This window comes from Elgaria multicarinata, chromosome 21 (assembly GCF_023053635.1).
Source record: "Elgaria multicarinata webbii isolate HBS135686 ecotype San Diego chromosome 21, rElgMul1.1.pri, whole genome shotgun sequence".
Taxonomy (NCBI): domain Eukaryota; kingdom Metazoa; phylum Chordata; class Lepidosauria; order Squamata; family Anguidae; genus Elgaria; species Elgaria multicarinata.
In genome coordinates, this window is record NC_086191.1 from 15456577 (window position 1) to 15470833 (window position 14257).

The following is a 14257-nucleotide window of genomic DNA, read 5'->3' on the forward strand; positions in this document are numbered from 1 at the left end:
AAAACTGGGGCGGCAAGCTCCTTGTTTGGGGGGGGGGGGGCGCTTGCCCCCCTCCGTCCCCCCTTGGAGCCGCCACCGCTTTTATAAGATGGCTCAGGCTGTTTTCAACATTTGCATGTTCATAGAATCATAAAATCATAGAATAGCAGAGTTGGAAGGGGCCCACAAGGCCATGGACACCCTCTTTTAAATCTGGTCACTCTAGTATAGCTCCTGCAGCTTTAACTGTTGTGACGAAGAGGGGATTTCACCAGGTGCTGCATGTCTACAAATGACACCTGCTGAAATTCCCTTTTCTATGCAACTGTGAAAGATACAGGAGCCCTGCCCTCCTTTCCATAGGGTCACTCTATTTATCTGTACCCTGAGATCTTTATGATATAGGGCGGGATACAAATATTTTAAATAAATAAATGAGGAAGGGTTACAGATGTTTGAATGAGCCTCTGCCAGGTGATGTGATGGGTTCAGACATAGGGTGCCTTGTAACTTTTTCCCTGACGAAGAGACCCAGAGAGCTCAAAAGCTTGCACATTCTTTGTGATCTTTTGAGTTGGCTGAATAAAGGCATTACACTCTGTACATTCAGTGAAATGGTTATTATTTTCATTTATACCTATGCTAATTTGAAGTATATATAGATGTCCAGTTTTTGTGGGAGTGTGTGGGTGGGAAGACGCGTTTCCTCTGTTTTTTGGTTCCTTGTAACTTTCTCCCTGACGAAGAGACCCAGAGAGCTCAAAAGCTTGCACATTCTTTGTGATCTTTTGAGTTGGCTGAATAAAGGCATTACACTCTGTACATTCAGTGAAATGGTTATTATTTTCATTTATACCTATGCTAATTTGAAGTATATATAGATGTCCAGTTTTTGTGGGAGTGTGTGGGTGGGAAGACGCGTTTCCTCTGTTTTTTGGTTCCTTGTAACTTTCTCCCTGACGAAGAGACCCAGAGAGCTCAAAAGCTTGCACATTCTTTGTGATCTTTTGAGTTGGCCGAATAAAGGCATTACACTCTGTACATTCAGTGAAATGGTTATTATTTTCATTTATACCTATGCTAATTTGATGTATATACAGATGTCCAGTTTTTATGGGAGTGTGTGGGTGGGAAGACGCGTTTCCTCTGTTTTTTGGTTCCTTGTAACTTTTTCCCTGACGAAGAGACCCAGAGAGCTCAAAAGCTTGCACATTCTTTGTGATCTTTTGAGTTGGCCTAATAAAGGCATTACACTCTGTACATTAATTGAAATGGTTATTTTTTTCATTTATACCTATGCTAATTTGAAGTATATATAGATGTCCAGTTTTTGTGGGAGTGTGTGGGTGGGAAGACGCGTTTCCTCTGTTTTTTGGCCGTCCATAAGAGGACACCCCCCCCCAGGGCAGCATTGCGGCCTGTGGGGCGACCTGGGCCCCGCCAGCCAGCCCAAGTGCCGCTGAGGGAGGCGGAGAAACGGGCCTAGCAGCGGCTCCTCCTCTCCGCCTCAGCCAGCGAACGTGGCAGCCTGAGGCGACGGAGGAGGAGGCCGCTTCCCATCCAGCCACGCCATTTTAGGCCCCGAGGCCGGGAAACAGAAGCGGGTCGCCAAGGGGGAACCGACCTCCCCTCAGCCGCCGCCGCCATCGTCCGAGTATCACTCAGGTGAGGCGAAAAACGGACGGGAAAAGACGAGAGCCAGCCGGCTCCCGCTCATAACTATTGTTACGATTATTATGTATTTATTCTTTATTATGTATTTATTTATTATTACGTATTTATGCATTTATTAGGGCTACTGCTTTTGCTTATCACTTTCCCGTCTCCCTCAGAGCCGGGTGCGGGTGTGTATGACGGGGGGGGGGGGGGAAAGAGTGTTTACTGTCACGTGACGAACTGCCAAACGGCCACTCTCAACGGCTGTTATTGGGAGGGGGGGAGAGGGGGGGGGAAATGAAGCGAGAGAAACGCCTGGAATAAATAGGCGCAGGGAGACGTGGCATGCGGGCCCGCGCGTGCGCAGGAGGCGCCACCCCCCGAAGCATTGTGGGAAGTGTAGTTCTTCCCGCCTCCCACTAGCCAGCTGCTTTTCCTCTCTGCTGGGGAAGATCTGGAAGGGAGAAGGGGGCTGCGGAGGGGACCAGGAAGGCCACGGGGGAACGAGGAACCAGCACAGGGGTGTGTGGTTGTGGTTGTGGGGCGGTGGGAGTGGGTAGACTGGGTGCTATAGGGCAACCCCCCCCCCCCCACAATGGCTACCTGCTTTGCCTCTGGCTGGGGAAACACAGCAAGGCTTTCATGCCCTGCTTTTGGGCTTCCTAGCCCGCCCTGCCAGGAAGAGGGCAAGTGGTAGCCTTCCAGATGTTTGGGCCTACAACTCCCATCATGCTCTGCTTTGGGACAAATTCTGCTTGAAGTTGCCAATTCAAAGTTTATGCATTTTCCTCTCTCTCTCTTTTTTTACAGGTCAGGGTTGCCGGGAAAAAAAATGATGGAAGAGAGCGGGATAGAGACGACTCCACCTGCGACCCCCCCCGCCCAGCACAGCTGGGGCGGCCGCCCCCACCCCCACCCCCACCCCAGCCTCCTTAGGTACGTGGGCTCCATCAGGGACTGCGCCCGTTTTGTTCCTGTGCTCTGAAGCTTACCAACCTGTCCAGGACGAGCGATGAGGCGCGGGGTGTTTTGGAACAGTGCATGTCATCTTGTGCATGGAAAAAAAGAAGGGAAAAAAAACATACTTTAGTTCGGCAGAAAAAGTGGGGGTGAATCTGAGTCTTTAGAATTCGTTTTCCAAAAGCCCTTTTGGTAATCCACCCTTTTCTGGGAGGAAGGTGATACTCTGGACCTAGAGCGTTTAGGGCTTTAAAGGTAAAAGAACAGCACTCCAGGACTGTTGAGAAGAGGAGATTGAGGGGAGACAGGAGAGCACTCTTCAAATACTTGAAAGGTTGTCACACAGAGGAGGGCCAGGATCTCTTCTCGATCCTCCCAAAGTGCAGGACACGGAATAGCGGGCTCAAGTTAAAGGAAGCCAGATTCCAGCTGGACATCAGGAAAAACTTCCTGACTGTTAGAGTAGTACGACAATGGAATCAGTTGCCTGGTGAGGTTGTGGGCTCTCCCACACTGGAGGCCTTCAAGAGGCAGCTGGACAACCCTCTGTCAGGGATGCTTTAGGGTGGATTCCTGCATTGAGCAGGGGGTTGGACTCGATGGCCTTGTAGGCCCCTTCCAACTCTGCTATTCTATGATTCTATGACCCAGCTGGAAACCAACACAGCTCCTTCGCTGCCAGTGTAATACATTCTGTGAGGCCAGTACTAGTTGGCAACTGGACTGCTATGTTTTGGACCAGCTGAAGGAAGCTTCCGAACTCTATTCAAAACGAGACCCATATAGAAGGCATTTCATGAGTTATCAAACAATGCCTGCGTTTGCATGAAATGATAAGCTGGAATCCCGAAGGGTCCTTGCTTCTCGTTTGCAAGCAAGCTTGCCCCATCTCACTGGGCTCCTCCTCACATTGGGAGGGGTTGAACTAGCCCAGAAGACGCCTGGAGGCAAAAGCTTTGTGTTACATCTGAACCCAACTCCTGGCTTGACACTCCCAAAGGAGCCAGGAATGTGTGGCCCACCAACATCTGGAGAGCCACACATTCACCATCCCCGTCTGGATGTAAGCGCTATTCAGGCGTTCAAAAGACTGCATGTGTAGGGAGTGTGGGGTGCACATGTCGCCTCAGCCCCCCATGGCCCTACCACATCTACTCCTGACTTTCTGAAGGGAGTTCACAGGCTCAGAAGCCTCCACATGACTGGGAGCCTAGACTGAGGTGGGTTTTTGCACGCAGGGAGAATTCTAGGTGTGTTCTTTTGCTTGCCTGGATAGGGCTGTAGCCTTCAGATATTTCGCTGACGATTTGTAAATGGTTAATACAGCTCTAGTAAAACCTGTCTCCTCTCTTTTTTTCCCTTCTCACCCTCAGCTAGTCCTCCCCTTCCTCCAAAACTGCCTGCACCCTCCTCATTCCCTTCTCAAACCTTCTCCTCACCTTTACCACCTGCAGCAACATCTCTGCCCTCTATGGCACTCCCAACTCCTCTGCCTTTTGTGCCTTCTGTTCCCATCTCAACTGGTGCGCCCCATGGAGTGTCTAACCCACCCTCTCTCACTCCTCCAAGTGCAGCGGCTTTCACCAGTCCTATTTCCCAGTTCTCGCCCTCTCCACCGCTAAGCTCTACTCCTGGCCCCGTGCTTTCTGCACCTCCAACTGGACCTCCCATCTCTGGTTTTTCTATTGCTTCAACCTACGACATCACCAAAGGTCATGCCGGGCGAGCGCCACAAACACCCCTAATGCCGTCGTTTTCTGCACCTGCAGTCCCAGGTAACATTGTGTTTTAAATTGGCTTTTTAAGATAGTATCGAAATGCAATAAATAAATAAATATTGTTGTTGCTGGGTTTTATCCAGGTGTCTTGACAAACGCTGCACCACCACAGCAGACCTCTGTGCCGTCACCATTAGGATCTGGCCTTACAAGTGTCTCTTCGATTACTTTCCCCGAAGAACGCGAAGACCCCAGGGTTGTTGGCATGCCCAATGAAGCATCTCCCGGCGGACTTTGGGGCTTTATCAAGGTACGGAGTCACTTCCTTGCCGTGATTAAAGTGAAAACCTCGCTTATCAGGTTGAAAGGAGGCAGGATATTGGAACAGGCTGCACAGTTAAAAGCCCCGTGAACTATAACTCAGTGGTAGAGCACATGTTTTGAATGCCCGTGGTCCCAGGCTGTATCTGTGTCCAGGTGGAGCAAGAAAAACTCCTGATTCCCTGGAGAACCTCTTCCAGTTGATAATACCAGGATAGATAGACCAAGAGTCTGACCCAATATAAGGCCAGCTTCCTGTATTCCTGTGATTGCAGTCCCCTCCTCGGCTTATCTGCAGTGCCTGGGGGAAATCCTAACATTGATGATTGTGAGCCCCTTGTCCGGACTCAGCAAAGTGGTGTGTGTGTGTGTAGTTGTACTGCGCCGCCTGTCTTTAGATTATGAGACACATGGTGGAGTTTACATTAGTTTTTCCAGGCTCTTGCAGCCTACTCCCTGCCCAGCACAGTCCTCTGCATCACTCAGTGGTTCCCTTCAACCGTTTAATAAAGAAGGTGTTTTGTTAGGAATTGCCTATTCAGGAAGTGTGTTATTTATTTATTTTGCAATGTTATCAGTTATTGTCCTGTTCAGGAAATGTTGTTTTCTGCGACCTTAAATGTTATTGTAAAACGTTATTAAACTTGAGAGATCTTTAGAAAGACCTCGTCTGGTCAAAACAGAGACACACCAGGGTTCCCTAGACGTACTGTTATAGTTGTTGTTAAAGAGATCAGGCATAACAGAATTTCAAAATAACATAACAGTTGTTTTGAAATTCTGACGGTGTTGTGTACATCTGTAAACCGCTTGGCAAAATTGTACTTGTGATTATTTGTATTATAAATTTGGCAACTAACTGGCCCAGTGCTATCATGTAGGTCTTTTCCATCAGGAGTGTTTGTAAGGATTACATTTTGGGGGACCATGTCCTTTTTGTTTTGTTATCCCATTTTATCCCCAAGCTGTTAGAGATCACAGGGGCAGGGTAGTTAAATGTACATGCTGCCTCTGGAAATTCCTGGCACCTACCGCAGAAGTAAGTTGGAGGCATTTGGGCCTTAAGCAATCCTGAAGCATATTAGAATCATAGAATAGTAGAGTTGGAAGGGGCCTATAAGGCCATCCAGTCCACCCCCTGCTCATTGCAGGAATCCACCCGAAAGCATCCCTGACAGAGGGTTGTCCAGCTGCCTCTTGAAGGCCTCTAGTGTGGGAGAGCCCACCACCACCACCCTAGGTAACTGGTTCCATTGTCATACTGCTCTAACAGTAAGGAAGTTTTTCCTGATATCCAGCCAGAATCTGGCCTCCTGTCACTTGAGCCCTTTTTTCCGTGTCCTGCACTCTGGGAGGATCGAGAAGAGATCCCGGCCCTTGAAGAATGCTCTCATGTCTCCCCTCAATCTTCTCTTCTCCAGGCTAAATATGCCCAGTTCTTTCAGTCTCTCTTCATAGGGCTTTGTTTCCAGACTCCTGATCATCCTGGTTGCCCTCCTCTGAACAGTAGGGGATGGGGGGAGCATTTGCAAAAGCATCCACGATTTAAGGAGCGGGACAAGCAAAGTGAACCCAGTGACACGAGCATTTTGTCTTGCAGGGTGTGGCAGGGAATCCTATGGTGAAGTCGGTGCTCGATAAAACCAAGCACTCAGTAGAGACGATGATCACGACGCTGGATCCTGGCATGGCCCCATATATCAGTAAGTGGCACTTGTAAATTTAGACCAATCTCCCTCAACTCATCCCCTGTCCAGATGTGTCCCATTATAAACACACACCCAAAGCTGGCTAGGAATGAGGTGAGCTGTAGCTCAACACATCTAAAGAGTGTCTGGTTGGGGAAGGGTGATCTATATTGCATCATAATCTTTTTAGAGAATGGACCTTTAAATAAGGTTTTCCTACCTTCATGGTTCAAGTGCTGGATTCTCAGCTGCTCCTTTAGAGTTTTGACTGAAACCCAGAGCGGACTCTCCGACCCACTGACATTGGAGCCATCAGCCTTCACTGTCCTCCATAATGTCTTTTTTGCTAAGTGTAAGCCGCTCTTGAGAGCCTTTTTTGGCTGAGGAGCGGGGTATAAGTATGATAAATAAATAAAAATAAATAAATAAATAAATAATGCTGTGTCCTGACTTGCGGCATCACTCCCAAAGCCTGGACAAGACTTGCAGGTTTCCCCACATGCCATCTTCATAGCAGTAAAAGTACATCGGTGTGTATGACAGAGATGAGTTTATGAGGAATGTAACTCTTTGGTCTGATAGTAGCAGGTACTTAGCAGGGTTGGTGGGGGAACACTTTTTGAAACAACACCCTGTGTAAAGTCCTCTCCTCTCCTCTTCCTGCTGAGAGGAAGAGTTCAAAGGTTCCCACTTTTGATTAACCCAGAACTGTGGTTAATCTGAATTATGGCTAGTTTAAACATGCCAGCTTCTGGAACCATGGTTTTGAAGTTGGCTTGTTTGATAAAAAAAATCCTCGGCACTAAGGTAAAAATCAGCTGTCGCAGTAAAAGTCATGTTTTCTTTCTAGACCTCTGAGATTACGTTTGAATGTGCTTATCCTTGCTTTATAGAATCCGGGGGAGAGTTGGACCTCATTGTCACCTCTGCTAAAGAGGTCAAGGTGGCAGCAGTAAGAGAAGCTTTTCAGGAAGTTTTCGGAATGGCCACGGTTACGGGAGAAGACGGCCAGTCCAACATTGCCCCACAACCTGTCGGCTATGCAGCTGGATTGAAAGTGAGTGAGAAAACATCTCAGAAGGGTTTGAACACGTTGTGGTATCTTAAAGGCCATTTTTTAAAAAGTGTTTTATGCCTCGGATTTACACTCAACAGCATAACGTCCAATAGCGCTTTAGAAAAAGTTTTCCTGTGTAGCATGACAACATTTTATAATATACCAAACAAGATAAAAGAACCATCAGGAATAATACACGCTTATAAAAAGTGCCTTCAGATTTTGGATTTTGTTTTCAGATTCCTTTTTTCCGGCTGTGGTTTATCTTAAGCAGTGAGAGCTGTCGTAATCTATCGTTTCTGTGCTGTGTTGTGTCTGATGCTTTTCCCACTCTGTTTTTCTCTCGCTGTTACTTAGGGAGCCCAAGAAAGGATTGACAGCTTGCGCAGGACAGGAGTAATACATGAGAAACAGCCTGCGGTGTCTGTTGAAAATTTTATCGCAGAATTACTTCCTGACAAGTGAGATGTTTTAATATGTCACTCAGAAATAAAGTCTATTCTGTATTGCATCCACGGAATTCATAAAGTCCTGGTTTTATAGAGAATCATAGAATAGCAGAGTTGGAAGGGACCTATAAGACCATCAAGTCCAATGCAGGAATCCACCTTAAAGCATCCCTGACAGATGGCTGTCCAGCTGCCTCTTGAAAGCCTCTAGTGTGGGAAAGCCCACAACCTCCCTAGGTCACTGGTTCCATTGTCGTACTGCTCTAACAGTCAGGAAGTTTCCTACACTGGAGATAAAAAAAAGAGTTGTCTGCTTATTGGAGTTCCTTGGTAGCTTTTGCTTTTACATCATTCACCCACTTGCACTCAAAAGTCTGACTTTAGTTCTTAAAACCTGATACAGTTTGCATAATTAAACTGCGTGATGTCATACATCCAAAGTGGAAATTTGGCAATGCTGGAATGTATTATCCACGTTGTGCTTTGAAAGTTCATGATGTAGTACAAGACCAAATTCAACTGGACAAAAACACCCCGAATTATTTTTTTAAAAAATACATGTATCTTAAGAACTGACAAGTACTTATTAACCCTGCATGTATTTACTGCCTAACTCTTGGATCTCTTGTTTGCGAACAGTGGCTACGTTTGCACATCCAGAGGACCTTTTCTTCTGTCGCCCCCAGATTGTGGAATGGCCTGCCGGAGGAGATTCGTAAAATTAACTCTGTGTGATTTTAAGGCAGCTTTAAAGACTAGCCTTTTCCGGCAGGCCTATCCAGATCAATGTTAAATCATGAATTTTTAAGATGTATTGATTCCTGTTCTAATGTTGTTCCCTGCCTCAATCCGAAGGGAGAGGTGGATAAGAAATAAATATATGATGATGATGATGATGATGATGATGATGATGATGATGATGATGTGGGAAACTCAAAGCAAAAGCTTCTAGACTCTTCCTCTTGGCCATACAGGAGGAAGGGAAGGAAGAGTTTGAGGAGAGAGATGCTTAACGCTTGTTGCAGCTCATTGCTGCACACGCGTGTCATGCTAAACCGTCTTTCCTCTCCATGTCCATTGCCGACACAAAAGTCAGTTTTCCTTTGCTTGTGAGGCTTTCATGGCATGTTGTGAAACTAAACAGTGTCTCCAAAGGAATAGGGTTAGTGAAGTCTGACGGCCGTTTCGTCTTTTGACTTGAGCATCAAGGTCTTGGTGCAGCCAGCGAATACCTAGAATAAGTTATCAATACGATTTGATAGACTGCTCCCTTTTTTTCCGTTTTTTTTTGTCATTACAGGTGGTTTGACATTGGTTGCCTAATTGTGGAAGATCCGATCCACGGCATTCACCTCGAAGCGTTTACACAAGCAACACCAGTGCCTCTGGAATATGTACAGCAGGTGAGCTTTTCGCTTCGAGGAGCTAGATCCTCTAGAAACCCAAAATTCTCCCAAAGAGTTCTACAGCACTTTAGAACAGTGCAGTAGCCCTGATGATCAGACCGAACCAGTAATCGGATGCCGAAAAGCCCACCTTGAGGAGGAAACACCATTGCCAAAAGGGACGATCTCGCAGGCTGAAAGTTCTTCACCTCTGCTTTGGAGAAACAGAAACCAAATTTGCTCTATCATCTGTGTGACTGCTCTTAAAATATTTGCAGATGGCTATTATATTGCCTCTTCTCCAAGCTAGGGATGTCGAAGGAATCCATCCGGGGGTGGAATTCACAGAGCTTCTAGCAGCTGGGCTCTTTGGACTCCATCTTGCTTATCTGTATTGAGTCGAACGAGCTCAGGGTTATGAATTGCTGTAGAATTTGGACTATTTTTGATTTATTAGCTTTTTATAGCGCAAGCAGATCTATGAATGTGCTTGAATACAGCCCTGAATGGGGTTGAAGAGGTGCGAAGTATTTTTCTTCTTCTTTTACACTCCCTCACACCTTCTTTCAATGATTCTTTACAGGCTCAAGGTCTCACTCCTCAGGATTACAACCTAAGATGGTCGGGTTTGTTGGTGACAGTGGGAGAAGTGATAGAGAAGAATTTGCTGCATGTCAACCGGACGGATTGGCACGTAGCATTCACCGGTATGTCTCGTCGTCAGATGATCTACAGCACAGCCAAAGCCATTGCAGGGATGTACAAGCAGCGTTTACCACCAAGGACCATTTGAAAGCGAAAATAACTCTTAGCAATGAAGGAGACTCATTCCTTAGACTGATGTTGAAAAGAAACAATTGCAACTTCGGTAATTTGATGGTCCTCTGCTGATGCACCTCGGCTTTGTATTCTCTATATAAACTGTTTTGTTAATTTTAAGCGTGAAGGTATCCTTTGGATAACGGAAATGAACAATTTTTAATTCATTCACACGATCAGATAACTCCCCCAAACTGTAATATAGAATCAGCAAGCATATTTATAGCAGGGTAAAAATGGTAAAAATGTATTTGACAGGATGCGGTCTTCATTTCAAACACTAAATAGATGTTTGGCAGGCATTCAATATTTGGTTTTTCCAGGCATCTCAATATGTAACCATTGCTGGAGTGGTATCTAAAATAAGTTTGGAAGCCAAGTTCAAAGGAAATGATCTCTCAGTGTTGCCTGTTTACAGGGAAGGGAGGTGTAACATGTGCTGAGTTCAGGCACATGGAAATACAACTTAAAATGGTCACATGTGTTGCTTATTTTACACCTAGAACCTAGTTAGCTAAATGCCTACGTCTGCAGTAAAATGACACTCAAACAGACCACTGTAACCATTCTTAGCTTGCTTTTGTATGCGTCGTAAGATAAAGGGCATTACTGAATAGTTCAAAATGCAGGTTTAAAGGACATAAAACTTTTAAAAACATTAGTCTATATCTTAAGAGTATAAAAGCATATTATTTGTTTCTAGTTTTTCTGGAACATCACTAATTTCCTCTGAAACTGATGGGAAATCAACTTCAGTTATAGTTAGATTACGTTACTATAGGATACACTCAATTCATGCAAACATCTCAGCAGGGCAGTACAATAAATCAACTGGAGTTTTGTCTTGTAGCTTTGAGGCATCATGGATGAGAAATTAATATGGCAAATGGTATCTTCCAAAGCAGGCTTTCCCAACCTGGTGCCCTCGAAATGTATTAGACTGCTGTTTCCATCATCCCCAGCCTGCTACTGGCTGAAGATGTTGGGGGTTATAGTCCAAAACATCTGGATACCACTAGGTCAGGGAAGGCTGTTCCAAAGAATAAAAAAACCCTTACCTACTTTACGTGTTGATTTTCCTCCATTGCAAATACTGTCCCCTATTCTCCACTCAGGCACTCTTAATTCAATTCCTATTTATAAACTGCCATGGAAGGGAGTATTTTAATAACCTTTTTAAAAAAATCCCTTTATGCCTTAAATAGAAGCTTCTCGATTTATACTACTTCGTCTTTATCTTTTGTAGACGCTTTCAAAAGACACTTTTATATAAAATATAAACTGGTTTTATATAAACTGTTTAGCCAGTTTCTTACATTTCTACCCAGTGAAAAATCTGTAGCTTTTCCAAGTAATATATTTTCCCAACCTTGGTTTACCTCGTAAGTCAGATATTCCTCCTGTAGGGTTGTGATTTCCCCCCTTTAATGTGCTTTGTTTAATAGCTGTTTTATTACTGGGTCTTTTGAATAGGTTTTTGTTTTTTTAATTGAGGACAGCCGTAGATTAAGTCCGCAATGCTACAGCCGGGATCCCAGCGGTGTGTAACATTTTTCAGAGGTGTAGGGGGTAAGAAGGAGTTGATTGGAGGATGCCTTGGAGGGCAAAGAGGCACATTCCCCCATTAGTATCGATGGGATGGAAAAACTTCTTTAAAAGGCCTAAAGAAACAAAAAAAAACCAACTCCCATACCCAACCTGCCTCTCCATCTTCTTCAAAGCTGGTGCAAGATAGTTGGGTTAGGACGTGGCTGTTCCTCCACCATCAAATCCCCCTACCTTATTGCTCTAATATTTCTGTATGGGGATGGTAGAAAACTTTGCTTTATTTATTTTGTGATGTCTATGCAGGGGGAAAAAACCGAAGCAAAGGAAAGGAAGAACATTTCTCTTTCTTCGTAATCACCAAAAATACCCACAAGAACCCTAAACTTTATGCTCTCTCTTTAAAAACTTGCCCACTTCCTCTTGGAAAATCATAAACAAAGAGGATGTATAAAAGCAGGGAACGGCTCACGTTCAACCAACAGTGGAAGCCTGTGACCCTCTAGATCAGCCTTCCTCAACCTGGGGCGCTCCAGATGTGTTGGACTACAACTCCCAGAATGCCCCAGGTGGCTGGGGCATTCTGGGAGATGCAGTCCAACACATCTGGAGCACCCCAGGTTGAGGAAGGCTGCTCTAGATGCTGGACTACAACTTCCATCATTTCCCACTCTTGGCCATGATGGCCGGGGAAGATGGAAGCTGCAATCCAACATCTAGACGACCACAAGTTGCCCACCCCTGATAGACTGGAACAATTAACCCTTAAGAACAATTTACCTGCAACCATTTGGTGGCATAAAGTTGTGTTCCCAATAAGGGAAAGTCGTTCAAAATTAGTGTCCATTTTTCACGCTACAAGAATGCTATTCTGTAATCGATTTCCAGGTGGGCCTAAGAATAAATACATATCTTTTTTTCTCCTATTAAAAGTCGTCCTGTGTTTCTTTGGCGGGAAAGACAAGTTTACTTGAATGTGTTTTTCTTTTTCCCGTTTATCATGTTATCTTCCCCCTCCACATTTTTTTTTAATATATATTTTCTGAAGGGGTAGCCATCCTAGTCTTTAAGGGGGTTTTTCGGTGTGTGTGTGTGTTGTATTGATCATTTGTAGGTTTTGTAAACCGTAAGTTCAAGTTCACTGACCGCAATCCTACGAAGAATCCATTCCAGCAGGATGGAAACAACAGAGAAGTTCTGGTTTTTCTCCTCTCTCCCTGGCTATTTCTACATTTACATATTGCCTCCCACTGAGACCAGGGGTGGGGTGAGATTATTTATCCTATGTAAACCGCCCAGAGGGCTTCGGCTATAGGGTGGTATACAAAAGCAATAAATAATAATAATAATAATAATAATAATAATAATAATAATAATAATAATAATAATAATAATAATTCCCCATTAGCTCCAATGCTGGCATGGATCTGCCTCCATCTGGGGAGCGTGGCTGAGGACTGGGGGGGTTTTGCATCCTGCAGACCCACAACTTTTCCTTACACAGCTCCGGCTCACTTTCAAGTAGCGGTTACACAGGGGGGTGCGGTGGGGGGTCTGGCAACTCCTGGGCTCATGCAATCCCACCCCAGGGACCCTAGGATAGCAGAGAGTCCCACTGGAGCCTAAGTCCTCTTGTGAACTATTTTATTTTAGGGTGACCCTATGGAAAGGAGGACAGGGCTCCTGTATCTTTTAACAGTTGCATAGAAAAGGGAATTTCAGCAGGTGTCATTTGTATATATGGAGCACCTGGTGCAATGCCCTCTTCATCACAACAGTTAAAGCTGCAGGAGCTATATTAGAGTGACCAGATTTAAAAGCGGGCAGCTTTAACTGTGGTGATGAAGAGGGAATTTCACCAAGTTCTCCATATATACAAATGACACCTGCTGAAATTCCCTTTTCGATGCAACTGTTGAAAGACACAGGAGCCCTGTCTTCCTTTCCATAGGGTCACCCTTTGCACTTTTGGGGGGGAAGGTGACCTGTGTAAAAGGCCTGTGGGAGTGTTTGCACTTTTTGAGGGGGGGAGAAGGGGGTGAGCTGAAAACAACAGAATGAAATTTAATCGGGATAAATGCCAAGTTCTACATTTAGGGAATAGAAACCAAATACACAGTTACAAGATGGGGGACACTTGGCTCAGCAATACTACAAATGAGAAAGATCTTGGAATTGTTGTAGATCACAAGCTGAATTGCAGCCCACAGTGCGATATGGCTGCAAGAAAGGCAAATGCTATGTTGGGGTGCATTAATAGAAGTATAGCTTCCAAATCACGTGAGGTCCTGGTTCCTCTCTGTTCGGCCCTGGTTAAGCCTCATCTAGAATATTGCATCCAGTTCTGGGCTTCACACTTCAAGAAGGACGCAGACAAGCTGGAGCGTGTTCAGAGGAGGGCAACCAGGATGAGGAGGGCCAGGATCTCTTCTCGATCCTCCCAGAGTGCAGGACACGGAATAACGGGCTCAAGTGACAGGAAGCCAGATTCCAGCTGGACATCAGGAAAAACTTCCTGACTGTTAGAGCAGTACGACACTGGAACCAGTGACCTAGGGAGGTTGTGGGCTCTTCCACCCTAGAGGCATTCAAGAGGCAGCTGGACAAGCATCTGCCAGGGATGCTTCAGGGTGGATTCCTGCATTGAGCAGGGGGTTGGACTAGATGGCCTTAGAGGCCC

At 45.4% G+C, this 14257-nt stretch overlaps 1 protein-coding gene across 1 annotated transcript; it reads left to right on the forward strand.

Moving 5' to 3' along the window:
* Nucleotides 1-1511: 1511 nt before the first annotated feature.
* Nucleotides 1512-11096, forward strand: LOC134412050 (protein PRRC1-like). The gene is given in 10 exon segments (XM_063145816.1): nucleotides 1512-1644; nucleotides 2446-2509; nucleotides 2511-2571; nucleotides 3969-4370; nucleotides 4457-4623; nucleotides 6235-6337; nucleotides 7216-7379; nucleotides 7737-7840; nucleotides 9129-9231; nucleotides 9797-11096. Coding segments are annotated over 9 exon segments (1356 nt in total). The 5' UTR covers nucleotides 1512-1644; nucleotides 2446-2467; the 3' UTR covers nucleotides 10007-11096.
* Nucleotides 11097-14257: the final 3161 nt, after the last annotated feature.